Source organism: Chenopodium album, chromosome 6 (genome assembly GCF_948465745.1).
Source record: "Chenopodium album chromosome 6, dcCheAlbu1.1, whole genome shotgun sequence".
NCBI classification, from domain to species: Eukaryota; Viridiplantae; Streptophyta; class Magnoliopsida; order Caryophyllales; family Amaranthaceae; genus Chenopodium; species Chenopodium album.
Window position 1 is genome coordinate 4,722,373 of NC_137839.1, and position 14,927 is coordinate 4,737,299.

At 34.0% G+C, this 14,927-nt stretch overlaps 1 protein-coding gene across 2 annotated transcripts; it reads right to left on the reverse strand.

Moving 5' to 3' along the window:
• Nucleotides 1-1,463: 1,463 nt before the first annotated feature.
• LOC145634369 (CBL-interacting serine/threonine-protein kinase 24-like) lies at nt 1,464-12,311 on the reverse strand. 2 transcript variants are annotated; one of them, XM_081685788.1, is made up of 15 exons: nt 11,759-12,311; nt 10,469-10,531; nt 10,309-10,380; nt 10,008-10,115; nt 9,761-9,835; nt 9,628-9,681; nt 8,214-8,339; nt 6,507-6,596; nt 5,346-5,468; nt 4,726-4,845; nt 4,274-4,390; nt 2,627-2,683; nt 2,417-2,491; nt 2,081-2,135; nt 1,464-1,941 (listed from the first exon to the last, which is right to left on the reverse strand). In XM_081685788.1, the coding sequence occupies exons 1-15, from the start codon at nt 11,918-11,920 to the stop codon at nt 1,874-1,876; spliced, it is 1,365 nt and encodes a 454-aa protein (XP_081541914.1). In that variant the 5' UTR covers nt 11,921-12,311; the 3' UTR covers nt 1,464-1,873. The 2 variants fall into 2 exon arrangements, with proteins under 2 accessions (XP_081541914.1, XP_081541915.1); XM_081685789.1 differs by lacking the exon at nt 6,507-6,596.
• Nucleotides 12,312-14,927: the final 2,616 nt, after the last annotated feature.

Sequence of the window (14,927 nt, forward strand, 5' to 3'; positions counted from 1 at the left end):
ACATTTTTTGTTGTTTCACTTTTTTTTGACTCATAATTACAATATTATTGTCATTGAGTTGTAAGGTTCAATTATGAATTATCTTTCTTTCTTTTTTTTTTTTTTTATTAATGCTTTAGTAATTTTTATTAACAATTTTTTTTGTTGAGGAAATTCTTAATAATAAACTTTAGTATGTGTTTTTTAACCAAGGATTACTTAACTTGAACATTTTAAATTATTCATTATAAACATCTTTATTGATTTCTAATTTTGTACTTCTTAAGTTCTTTTATAGCTAAAACACAATTATTTCTACCAATTTTTTTTTTTTTTTTTAAAATAAATTATTTTGATAAGTTTTGGTTTAATATGATCAAAAGTTGTTATTCACAAACATCATTGCTACTTTATATTGGATTATATTATATATTGTTGTATCTACTTGTATGATAATTTTTACTCACAACTTTATAATATAAACACTTTTACATAATCACATGGTTCATTAGAAGACGTAAAATAATTTTATTAATTACTTACATTTTTATTTTGGATTAAAATATAGGAATATCAGTGAGCAAAAAATCGGTGCTGGGATCTCGACCACCAAGGTGTACAAACAGGTGCATGAATTGCAGGCCTTGCATGGCTGTTCTTGTAATTCCTCCACGCCGAGTATCGTCCCAACAAGATGAAAACTATTATCTTGTGTCTTGGAAATGTAGGTGTAAGAATAAGCTTTTTCAGCCATGATCAGTCGATATGTTTATTCGTTGATGTTGTAATTTAAACTAGTAACGTGACAACTGTATCCGAACAGAGATTATATATGTATCGACTTTAGGAATTAATCTATAGAGATTTTGCATATAGGTTGGCAATAGGAGGTTGATTTATTGATGAATGATGATACCATAATTATTTAAGTGTACTACATGTATATCAAATTATGATGTCCATTTTTTGGGTCTCAAGTCATTAATGCATTGATTTTGGTATGTATGTCCTTTGTTTTGCTTCTGGAATTGGCGAAAAAAACAAAGGAAACTTAATGAGTCAAAAGCCTTGGAATGACATTCATGTTATAACTGAATTTGTCATGCATTCATGTTATAATTGAAGTAGACTTGTCTGTATCAATGTTAAGTCTACTCAAGATGAGCTAGTACTCTTTCGTCTTTAATAATTCTTGCTTATCTCAAAAAGAGTCAAAACAAGAAGTTTTGTTTTAGAGACAGAGGGAGTACAACTATACAAGAGTACCACTTGATTAGCTAATCTACGTTGTGCACAAAGTAATGCTCTCAAACCTTGATGATGGTCATAAACTAATATATTCCGCGCTATATTGTGTGTTACATGCATATAAACCATCAGGCTACATCCTAAAAGGCTAAAATACTTCGGCGATCAAATTACCAACGATGTTACAAACAGATACTAACAAGAGTAACAACAATTATAAGGATAATCCGAAGTAATTTATAAAAACTTAAAAACAATTGTCTGCTCAGATTTTCAGCCGTGGATAATTCTATAGAACAATAGCATTACATCAACCTGAATGCCTCGTGACACATATTTTGATGTTTTTGCTACATATATGAATGGATTCGCGTTCTAGTTTTATTTAGAAACAATTGAAGACAACTAAATACAGTTCTTAAGAAAGTTGCCTCCAAGATCCAGAAATGCGCTGTAGATGTAGATACTCAGTAAAAATGCATCAGTACATAACCCAGCGCAATCCAGAACAGGATAATGATACAAATGAGAGATTGAACAATTTTTACAAGGTTGGTCTAGACATACAGAAGCTATAAACATAGATACGTTGCACAAACTCACGATCTTTGACAGATTTCATTTGGCTCGTTGACGACAACTTCCTTTAAGGCTTCGAGTAACTTCTTCGATGAAACTTATTTTCAACGCTTTGGGAACCATCTTTTATTATTCCTGTAATGTAATATACATAAATTAGATAAGGTAAACTCTTTTAATCATTGCCTGCTCATATAATATCCTCCATCCTATGGTAGTACACTAGTACCAAATCAGAAAGATATGGTTTTAAGTAGACTGGAATGTGTCATACCATCATTTGGTTTCCATATGATGTGATCCAGTTTAGCACAAAAGAACTTGTAGAACTGCAGACCAAGAACATAAAAGGACATCTTAGAAATTTGCAAGGTCATGTAGTAAATGAGATTATTCAAAAAAACTCGCACGCCCATTAAAATCCAGCCATATTTCCTTCATTCATAACCATTATTTTTTTATTTTCTTTTTTTGGAAAAGGTAAGAAAAATAAACATTAGCTACATAACTATGAAGTCAAAAAAAGCACCATATACTTTGTTGCCAATGTATGCAGCATTGCAGTCTTACCCACAGCTATTGTAAATTAGAAAAGAGGTTAGGAGCTAACCTTGTGGTATTCAAGAGTGTCACCAGCGGCTCTCCGAACATCAACCATGAAAAGTGAGGGAGCAACTTCATAGACCTGAAATAAGGACAAAGAGAGATTTAAAATACTATTAGGATTTCAAGGGGCATAGCTCAAGTGTTCAACACAAATTTTTATTTTTATTGTAATTTTTTTTTATTTTTTGTAAAAAATAAAATAAAATTGAACTACCTCTATCACTACAGAAAACTGTCCTGCCTTATTAGCCGATATTCCTTCAAGTCTTGTCTACAGAAACCAACAAAAGGAAAAGGTTAGGGCTCAAATAGTTCAAGTTATAATCTAACAGTAGTCTAAACCACACCTAGATGGCTAGATGCCTAGATCACAAAAAGAAACAAAGACAGAGAACCATTAAGCTAATTGACCTTAGAAATTCAATATAAATAAGGTAGAATATAAATAGCACAAGACACACGTGCCCAATTTGCTGAAGGAAATTTCCCATGGGACTTAGATCGAGTTGATTAATTTGCTTAAAAGGAGAAGCACTCCAATCCTTACCAGACAGCTGAAGCAACACTCCAATTCAGCATAGAATGTTTGCAAGTGGCATATATATCAAACTGTTACCAAGCTTACATTAACGACAAGAAAGTCTATACTAGAAAGATGAAAAGGAAAATAAATTAAAGGACATGAAGTGCTCAAAATATGAGAACCTAAAAAAAGCTAAAAGATCAAACTTCAACGTGGAAACCTTTTATAAGACACTCCACATAAGTAGAGTTCAATTTTAAACTATTCCACAACCTTTTCTAGGAAAATCTTTGGATATTGATTTTGTATCTTTCCTTGTATAACAGATTAATTGAAGAATCGTGCATCAAAGGTTCTGAAGATGGCAATCAGCCTCCTTATTGCTGAAAAATGCCAAAGCAACCTGTTGAGAATGCTACTCAGCCACGGGAACATGCAAGAATACATCTCCCTGCAGCCCCTTTATTATAATGTGCAGGATTCTCAGTCCAAGGGTGCCTTTTGAAGGTCCTTGAATCTGTCATGAAATGGACACATCCTTATTTTCTCAGACGATTTATCTTAAGGGGAAACTCCAGTTCCCCTTCCCCCTGCTTCCACTCATCCTTAATACATCCAACAATAGGTCCTCGTCTCAATATTTAGAAACATATAATCCCTTAGAAAGAACTTACACAACTTAGATCCTCATCAAGGTTACCACTCCTTTGAGCATTATTCACCTAATCATCAGCAGAAATGCCTCAGAGACTCCAACAACAGAAGTTGAGTATCCTTAGTAAAACGTTGCCTCGTATCCTAACCACAACAAGCCACATCCTCACAAGGGGCGAGAGCATATGAGGAATAAGTATCCCCAGAATCAGAAATTCTGTTGTCAAACTAGTTAATCTGATGGAAAAGAGCTGAGAGGCCTGACCCTTACCAAACTTTACAAAAAAGAAATGAAATGAAGACTAAGAAACTAAAAGTTGTGGATTAATTGACAATTGTCTGAAAAAAGGCTTTATAAATATTCCATTTTTAAAATTAAAAAAAAAATTATAATAAGCTTTCCAGCTACTATATATATCAGAAATGATGACCAAATTTTCAAAAGAATAAACATGTTTCAATAGTAAAGTTCTAGGCTATTCCCTATCGATCTAGAATATAGTCACCAATGACACTATCATTAGGCTTATTAAATCTCAACAAATGACTTCAATACCGTATTCAAGAACAATGGTATACACGGTAAAGCAAAAGAACAAAAAACTGAGCATACAAGCTGCAAAGCATGATCCCAATTTAAATGGAGAACACATCAAAATAAACGCAGGAAATTAAGATGCACACCTTGTAGTTACGTGTATGGACCTTGAGACCCATTGATTCAGCAACAGTTTCAATTGTCGAAATGATGGCCTTTGGAGATTCTTTCGAAACAAAGCGAGTTTGCCTCTTCACATAATCCTTAAAAAAAACAAGAGTAAAATGTCCAAGAAGTAAGCAAACTAAGGACCAACTTTCTTTCGAAACAAAGCGAGTTTGCCTCTTCACATAATCCTTAAAAAAAACAAGAGTAAAATGTCCAAGAAGTAAGCAAACTAAGGACCAACTTTTAAGCGGGCACTAAGCAGTTACCTATTACCATGACATGGAATTAACTCTAGCAGTGTATAGTAGCACAATGTACTAAAAGCCAGCTATAAAATAGAAAAAACTAAAATAAAAACAAATGTGCATCATTGCTACCAACTGCATCTTTAAATAACACTCAATATATAGTTAAGTTTTAGATGCTATACCTGGCGTCTGTCGAATAAGGCTGACAGATTCAGACCTTGAGACAAGGTAATCATCTCAAATGCATTCATTATCATGGGGCCTCTCTCCAGGTGCCTAGTTTGCTCAGTTACAAAATGGTCCTGCAGAATAATGCCCAAGAAAACTTATTGTAAGTTACAGAATCAAGCTAACCACAAAGAAAAAATAAACTGCAACATCATAACTACAGCAGAAAAGCGGTAACAAGCATTGATCAGTTTATAACAGCTTAAGCATACGGGGCAGACATGAGGCATACGCTTCATCAAAGGGATAAATAAAGCATTTTGTCGAGGAAGACAACAGACATATGCACTGTTATACTTCCTCTGTGCACTTTGATCTTATACCATTCACATACTCTACTTTCTCTGTTTTTGGTGATTTATACTTAAGGAAAAATCGTCATGTAAGATCCTGTTAGATTCTAAAAGTATGTTTTTGAAATACATAGTTTTAATGTTTTTTACCTATCGATAATTAAAGATATTAATGGTTGAAGATATGCACTAGAAAACGTGAAAAGAGAAGTGTTTCATCCAAAATACTGAAGTCTTAGGAAATTAAATGGAAACAAGGAGATCAGGGGCAAGACTATGACCTCAATGTCATCAAAAGCAGCACGAATATCATCCAAGTTAACTTCTTCTTCCACACCTTGTCGAGCAGGAATGTAATTCATCGGAAACCATGGGTCATTTCTAATTTCTTCTATTGAAATACGCTGTATCATCAAAGAAACAGAATAAGATGAAGTAGCAAGGCAAGTTTATTGGCCCAACTTATTTCGAGCTTCAAAATCAGACATCAGCTCACTCATACTATTTATTTTGGGTTTTTCTAAGCTATACCCCTAAGGTATTCGAGTTTCTAAGGTGCACCCAAGATTTTCAAATTTCTAAGTTGTGCCCCTCAACTCACTACCATTACTGAATGGTACCCTCCTTGGGACTTCCATGTCACCTAAAGTTAACTATAAATTTAATAGAAAGATGATAAAAAGATAAGGAAATGGTAGGAGAAAGAAATCTTAGCCACCGCAACCCTAATAATGAAAACTGGTGCCACGAAATCATACTCTCAAATAACTTTTAAACAACTAATAAGGGTACATTTTAGTATTGATAAGGAGTTGAAGGGCACAGCTTAGAAACTTGAAAAAGCATGGGTATACCTTAGAAACTCGAATACCTTAGGAGTATAGCTTAGAAAAACCCATTTATTTTTTATATCATAATTTAACCTTATCATAGTTAAATAATTGAAATTTATTGGAAAAAATATTGTTATTTACTCGTAGAAAATTAAGGACTTGAAAAGTATTATATATTATTATATCTTATACTTCGTACATCAACAAATACAACATAATAAATTTGATTTGTAGTCTAAATGAAATATTAATATGTTAGATGTAGGAATTAAAGCTTTCAATAAAAAAAAAATAAAAAATAAAAAAATTAATAATAATCTCTCTTCTAAAAGTGAAAATATATGTACAATAAAATTTTAAATACTCCGTAATAAACAATTTTCTTTCAACTACCATTTTCTCCTTAAATTAGCTGGGCTCGGCAATGGATGACATGGTAAGCAATTAAGCATGGGGGATGGGGCACTTGTATGCTGAGAACAATTAAAATTTAAAAGACGTTTCAATTTTTATTCTATAAATTGATTATGAACACAATAGTGGTCCAGGCAGTGTAACAAGATAAAAGAGAAATCTAATTTTGATCACTAGATGGTGATATACACTTACAGTGTTAGGATTAGGGTCAAGCATTTTTTCAATCAATGATTTTGCACCTGGTGAGAACCAGAATGGGCACGTAAATGTGGCAGAATTTATCTGCAAGTACACCAGGGAAATAATAAGATATATATGACTAATTTATTAAAGGAAAAAACTGTCAATCCAAACAATAATCGTTCATAGTAACAGCATAGTCCAATAGATTTGAATTATAAATGTGCTAATCAATGTCATAAGAGAAAGATATGCATAACAGAAGTCATACAGATATACAATAGGACCTCTCAATGTTCAGAGTCAATTATAGAGGCAGTGTATGCAGACTAGAATGAGCATCTAGTCACCTATATGGAAGTCCAAGTGGTCAAGGATCTCATTCTCCTCCACGTCAGTCCAGCTAATTCAATCTGCTGCTTCACTTAAACTAATCAAATCCCATTTTTCTATATTCAAAGCCAAACCGATAAAGCTTGCCTGGTGAAAAGAGCATAAATCTTCGGAAAAGGCTAATTTTATGTTGTAAGAATCGTAACTGACATCAAATTGAAGGAACAAGGGAAGTTTCAGGCACTTGAAACCCTACAACAGCCTAATAGGAAAAATATTTATGATGCACTAACCGGCACAGATTGTTCTTGACTATTGCAGCTGTTACAAATTGACGGTATATTGGTATCAGTGAAGGCAATCAAAAGGTCAAGAAAATTAAATCAGAGAAAGACACAAGAATTCAACTAGGAAAATTCCTCTAAGAATGAAATACCTATGAAAAAGATCAAGTTATTTCCTTCTAATCAATGAACAACATTACAAATGATCAATCAAATGTCTACAAAGATTATCGCTTGCACTTGATTCTTAACAGCTATTTTTAAGATTGATCATTACCCAAACCCCTTAACAGCTATTTTTATGAAGAACAAGGAGCAGAATTCTTAATATGCTTGCACTAATACCCAGACCCCTGTATGACAGGGGAAAGTCCAGAAATGAAGCAGGGAGTCTAACTGTATAAAGCCATAAAGCCCCTGGACAAGCTGTAGAGCTCCACATATCCGAGGAGCATGCCACAAACCATGCAGTATCTCCAGTCAACAAACCCCCGTACAGACCCCTTCAAACCCCCCCGTCGGACCATCGTTCCAGCCAAAATTCAACCTTTTGCCTCCTTTTGTCCCAAAACACATCATATCCATCTATGTTGTCAACAATTATAACAGCAGTCTTTTATATAACCCGCGTTATTCTGATCTAGAACAATAGCAGAAACCTTCAGTTAAACATTAATAGTGAAAGTCAACCGGGATAGAAGACAAAAACAGGGGAATGCTTCACTATAGTCTTCAGGTTCATGAAATTTTCAATACCATCACAAAAGGAATTGGGATCAGCAAAACAGTTAGAAAACTTCGACTTCTGGAAGCATAAACTCAAGCAAAAAGCAGCTTCTAAAAAGACTAAGTCAACCATACCATAATTCTGAAGGTTGGATAAAGATACTGAGTCAACCAGAGCAACATAAGACCTCATATACGATTACTTTAGTAAAAAATACAAATAAATAATAAAATAAATATATAAAAACCTTAATACAAGCACAGTTACCGTGACAGACAAAATATTCCAGGGATAAGAAATAACACTGTTAAAAGCATCAACTCCATAATGTTTAAAGTGAAGTTCTAGATTAGCAAACCAATACAAACTGATCACCTTTTTGTACAAGGAGGGAAGGTCCGTTTCTTCGAAAGGGAGATACCCAGCTAGAAGGACATAAAGGACAACTCCACAAGACCAAATATCTGCAGCAGCACCATCATATCCTTGGCCGTTCAGAACCTATGATTTATGCAGAAAATGACCACGATAACAGACAAATAAATCATCAAATTGTTTATGATATTGTCTTGCAAGCATAAACTGGAAAGCTAGCCTTTTACAGGAGAATATTTCAAAAGCTTCATTTTAATGGTTCAAAGAGATAAACAAAAAGGAAGCGATAGTAGTAGTAGTAGCATCAGGATTCATGCAATTACTTTATATTTAGTCATGGCTAAACAATCCTCTATACATAACTGTCATCTTAGTAACTACAACACAAATAACACAAATAAGTAGTATATTTAGGCTGTTAAGGTAAAATATGTATGCCAGAAATAACACAAATATTCAGTATATTTAGGCTGTTACGGTAAATTCTAGATTCAATACCTCAATATCAGTGTAAAAGTACTCAATGGTTAAACATATTTAACAAATATATTTAATAATTCCATTCCATTACCAAATTAATTTCCTCAATTGACATTTAGGCATATTTTTAGCCCTCCTAAAATTGTACGAGTTAATGCAAAATTGCAAATGCAAACAAATCAATTGTAATATCTCCAGGAGACAACGATCACCATTACTGCTTGATTTTTGTTCAAAAATTATATGATTGATTGGAAATTGTCAAGCAAGTAAGCCTTGATGAACTTCCTGTGCAGAATGTCCACTGCATTCTGAAGTGATTTTAAGCAGTCAAGTCATTACTTGGTTGTTAATGTTTACAACTGGGGTGGGGACTGGGGAGTTCTAATATGACTGCACTTCATATTAAGTTTGAAAAATGCTGAATGGATCCTTGTTTGTGCCAAGAAGATTCAAGGAGGAAGGTCATTCATCATTCAAAAGAGGAAGGTATGACCAGTCAACTTATTGAGTTTCTCTGAATAGAATCAAAATAGAGGAAGGTATCATCACACATCATTACAAAATTCTGCCAAATCTAGCTGCTCGTTCTCAACACCGAGAGGGAACCAATGCAACTCATCACTAGGATAGTGGGACACCATTTTGATTTACCTATAGCCCAAAAGTATTCAGTTTGAAATGAATCACAAATGTGCAAGATGCTTGGGCCAAGAAGAGATATCCTACTACTATTATATATTTAGTTTAGGACAAGGATAATACAAACAGAATGGAACAACTGACTCCCCTTATGTTGGGATAACTCTTTTAGTCATCGTTGATCATTAAAACTGAATTTCAGTAACGTACAAGTATTAAACATGGTGCCAAAAGAGAAAATTGTATGTGCAGGAGAAGGACACAATAATTACAATGGTAACAGATGCATTACCTCAGGTGCAACATAATTAGGAGTGCCACATGTGGTATGAAGAAGATTAACTCCCTGATGTGTAACACAATTATTAGTAAAAGCTTCAAGGCAGATAAAAATTATTCAAGGCAGATAACTTGATGATGCTTACATTTTGTGGTAAGGCACTGAGCCCAAAATCAGAAACCTTTAAATTTTCACGTGCATCAAGGAGAAGGTTTTCTGGCTAGATATTGCAGGGTTTGGATTGAAAAAAAAAAAGGATCAAAATATGCAGTTGTAGAAATACTTGTAAGAATATGAACAATAAAAGATATCACCATAGATCTAGGGAAAACAGCAGAAAAAGTTCTTTGAAGATATATATTAATCAATGTAAAGCAATAACATGCATATACCTTCAAATCTCGGTGGTAAACACCCTTCTTATGACAATGAGAGATTGCATCGACAAGCTGTTGAAAGTATTTCCTAGATTCCATTTCAGACAACTTGCCTTTGTGAACCTATAAGCTTAATACAAAGGGCAACAAATAATAACAGCAAACTAATTAGTCAGAATTGATACACAATGATGAAGCTACTGTGAGGTGAACAACATAATTAGGTGGGAATTTCTCTAGAATTCTTCACCAAAAAGTCATCCACAGAATTTAAATGGGTTAATCTTTCTAAGTTTTAGCAATGGCAGAGTCTTACAATTTTATCAAATAGCTCCCCACCAGGCACAAACTCCAAGATTATGTATATTTTTGTCTTGCTAGCTAAAACCTTCAAATGTGGAAAGAACAGTAGAGCATGAACAAAGAATCCCTTAAAAGTCCTAACCATATAAAATTTTAGCTAAATGAGCACATACCTCATGTAATCTGACAATGAAAGGATGTCGAACAATCTTCATTATGGATATCTCACGTCTAATCTGCAAAATAATAAAAGATATTTGAAATCCAGCAGATTGAGACACCAACTACGTGGCTGATCCTGAAGTACAAAGCCCAAATAATTTCAACACAAGTTCTAAGACAGGAGATGTGCAACTCCACTCAGCAACTAGATAGCTGTTTAACTGATGGGAAAAATTAAAAACAAACGAAAAAGGAGACATCATATACTTGATGTCCACAAGCCATAACCAGAACAACTTAAAGGATTCGGCCAACCAATGAAACTTTGAAGTAAAATCAATGATGCTCCTCCCACTCACATGGCTAACAAACAAGAGCTTACTTCATATTGCGAAATCTTCTCTCATGTTGCTCCCCAAAGTATTCTAGACACTCTTTAAAAGTTTTTAGGTGACCCCGACAATTTTATTCACATTCTTTGCCAGCATTGTATAAACCTTCAAATAATTTACAAGCTGAAAAAAGAGTATGATTCAGGTAGCATAGGTCAATTTTCCCAACTAACATATAGCCTCAAGAGCCAAGAGCATTAGACACTAATTAACCATTTGGTAAGCGGTAATAAATGACATTACGAGATAATACATTTGCATGTCAGAGGAATCTGCGTTAATATCCATGGTAATGAAACTTTACTCTCGATATATATTATCCTATCTAAATCATCTCTCACATTCATCACCACTTGAAGATGTGGCATTAAGTAGGAATGGAAAGTTATGGAGAAATACATAAACTTGCACATGGAACTGCATTGCCATAAACATTGGAAAATTACTCTCCCATATACTCACTACATTTCCTGTCTTTATTACCATCTACCAAACCGGCCCGTAAAAGAAATTCACTATAAACACACTGTCACACTCCATTTCATCTAGGCCATCAAATTCCCAACTTCCCTTGTGGATTGAACTTGAAAGGTCCTTGGGTCACATCAATATCGCCCCGGGTCCTAATCAATGGATGAATCGTCTAGGCCGGTTTGGGTCATATTCAAGTCTAGAGTCACATGACACAACACGGTCAACATTCATTAATATTATTATCGGGTCGTGCCAGGCCAGTTTCGATACGAGTCAGTTTTATCATGTCTACTTAAAACAATACCAAAGATAAAGTAACGAATTAACAATAGCAAAGATAAAGTAGCAATACCAAAATCTAGGAAATCACTAATTCTTCGTAGTAATAACAATTTAATAGCTAAAATTGAACAAAAAAAGGAGGAAGATTAAAACCTGATCAACCATCCTATGCTTAAGAATGGTAGTTTTAGCCAAAATTTTGACAGCAACACTTTCTCCAGTTTCTGAATTGATCGCAAACTTAACCTTAGCAAAGTTCCCTTCTCCAACCGTCTTTCCCAATTCATACTTCCCTACTCTCCTCGTCGTCGCCATTTTCTCTCTCCTCTATCTCACCTCATCACCATCAAAAATTACGAACAATTCGACCCAAATTTGCGAAGTTCCAGGTGATCGGAACCCTAATTTTTCACAATTGAAAAAGAAATTAGGTGAATTATAGGATTATTTTGAATAAATTACTCAACAAATTAGCAATTTGTTGATGAACAGGGGAGAATTTCTATTGGAAATTCGCCGGAAAATGAAGGGAGTGAAGATTGAAGAGAGAGAAAATAAATGGTGAGAGATTGAGAGATCGGAGTTTTTGTGAATGGAGTGATGAACTCCGACCAAATAGCTGACGGTCTATCAGAGGAGACAACTGGGTTAACAGCAAAGCATCCTCCATTTTAATTCTTCCGGGTTTTTAGATGAAAACAGTAGCCGTACTTTGACACGTTGACAACCTCTCTTACGCATTTGGGTATACAAAATGTAAGAGTTTTTTTTTTTTTTTTTTTTTTCCGATATTTGCGATTCAGACATTTGAGAGTGAGAGAATCTCAAAGTGGTTTTAGTGGGAATTGAACCCCCAACTTCAAGGTTGGAAGGTGACAAAATGTACAAGTATTATGTGAGTATCTTTGTGTATTTCAAGGTATATAAGCTATAGAAAGTTACGAGTATACCAACAAAATATTGACGCACTTGTACCTCGGATTTTAGAGGTTTGGAGTTGTAGATAAGTCATAAGTGTATTTGTAACTTATACTTTGCATTTAAAAAACTTGAATTATTTTGTTAAAGGTTTGCTTAGCTAACTCAATCTTATACTTGGTCATTACGAATTTACAAGGAGTTAAACATTATGGAGTAGCGTACTACAAAATATAATTTCAGACTCAATCTTCTTATAATTTACAACAATACTTCGTACTAATTTGTTTTTAAAGAGAATATAATTATATCGATGGTAAACCATATAACGTTGGAATTGGTGGTTATAATATAATCTTTTTAATATAAGTTGATGACATGAAATGAGAAACAATTAGGAGAAATTAATGACACGTAGTCACGTAGACTTCTTTTTTATTAATATATACTCAGTTGTATAAATAGATAAGAAAATGGGTCAAACTTTTCATAATTCTTTTGTGTTATTCCTTATAACTTTGTCATCGGTTTTTTTTAATATGTATGATTGTTTTGTTAAGTACATTGCACGTAACAATTAGAAATCTGTAATAGTCTACATATTTGTAATTCGTGTGCATCAAAATGAAAGGTAATCTTTTCTGCTACGCATTTTGTATCATCCATTAAACATGGTAGCTTAGTTTGCATTATTTATTTCATTAAATTAATAGGCAACTCTATATTATCATTATCAATTGAAGATAGGAACACAAATGACAAATCTCACCGTCTTTTGCTTAACAATGACCCTTCGTCAACGACTCAACGGTACTGTGCATTCCTTGCAATTACGTTGTATTACTATAACTTACTTTAAATTAATTAAGAAAATGACGGCATTTTGTCATAAATTAATACTACCACCTAAGATAGGAAATAGTATCATTTCATTGGTTAGGTAGAGTACTAGAGTTGGGAGCATGTATTTCTAATTTCACAAAGTGTCATGGGCGTATTTATGATATACTAACTTGCCTCAAAAAAAAAAAAAAAAAAAAAAAAAAAAAAAAAAAATGATATACTAACTAGCTTTCTGGCCCGTGCGATGCACGAGTTATTCATATAAAATTGTATTGATAGAGAAGTGAGGAAATATCATAAAGACACTATAGGGTATAATATGTAATCAGAAACATAATTAAAGAAATTAAAATTTTGGAACTTTAATCAAAAAAGAGGCTTAAATAGAAGGTGGAAGGGCTAAAATTAAAGAGAGAATAGGAAAACGTTGAATTAAGGGGAAAAGATGAAGATGAAGAGATGAAGTGCGTATAAAAGATGAATTATAAGTTTAATGAAAGAATTTTAAAAAATGGTGTGATAAAAAAGAAGTGTAATAGAATGAATGGGGACATGTAGGGGTGAGCATAGCAGGGTACCCTGTAAAAATATCAGGACCCGGAACCGGAACCTGCAGGTTCCGGTTCCTAAACAGGGTACCCTGTCTGTCAAAGTAAATTTAATAGTTACTTGATAAATTGTGACAAATTTATTTTTTTTTAAAATAGATGATCACAATAAAAGCTTACAACTTTAGTATAGTACTTCAAATATAACAAACCAACACTAATTGTCTAGAATTTTTAATACCATATAAGTTCCGGTTTCATGTACCCTATAGGGAACTTGTACTAACAGGGTACCCTACAAGTTCTAAATCCAAAATTTTATTACCCGGAACCGGAACCTGTTGCAACAGGTTCCTAATTTTATTACCCAGAACCGGAACCTGTTGCAACAGGTTCCTAATTTTATTACCCGGAACCGGAACCTGAACCTGATCAACAGGTTCCGGGTTTAGAACCTGCGGTTCCAAACAGGTTCCGGTTCCATATCAGGGTACCCTGAATTTTTGCTCACCCCTAGGGACATGTGTCTTTCTTAGTTTCTTGGTTATAATTTTTAAATACTAAGTATAGATATAGATATAGATTAGCTATCTAATAGTTGGGACATTCATCGGTTATAATGCTTTATTGCTTTGCACAATGAAGAGTCACACATGTATGGGGAGATATGGAAAACGGGTTGATTACATGTGAAAGGCCGATATCTTAACCGGGTCTGGATCCTCAGCAACTACTGGACATATCGGCATTTATGCAAAAAGACATATCGGCTTATCATCGATCGGCACGTGGCAACGACAATTTGACACTTGAAGCAAGATAGATTGCATGTCATGCAGCCACCTATCATTTGGAAGGGCTATAAATAATCATTTTTCATCTCATAATCAAGGCAACATTTATTTTTCTCTCTCTCTTACTTTCTCTCTCTTCTTATCTTCTTACCTTCATAAACACTTTCTGACTTTATCATCAGAGTGGTTATCCCCGGATCTACCCCAGGATTAGCTAAT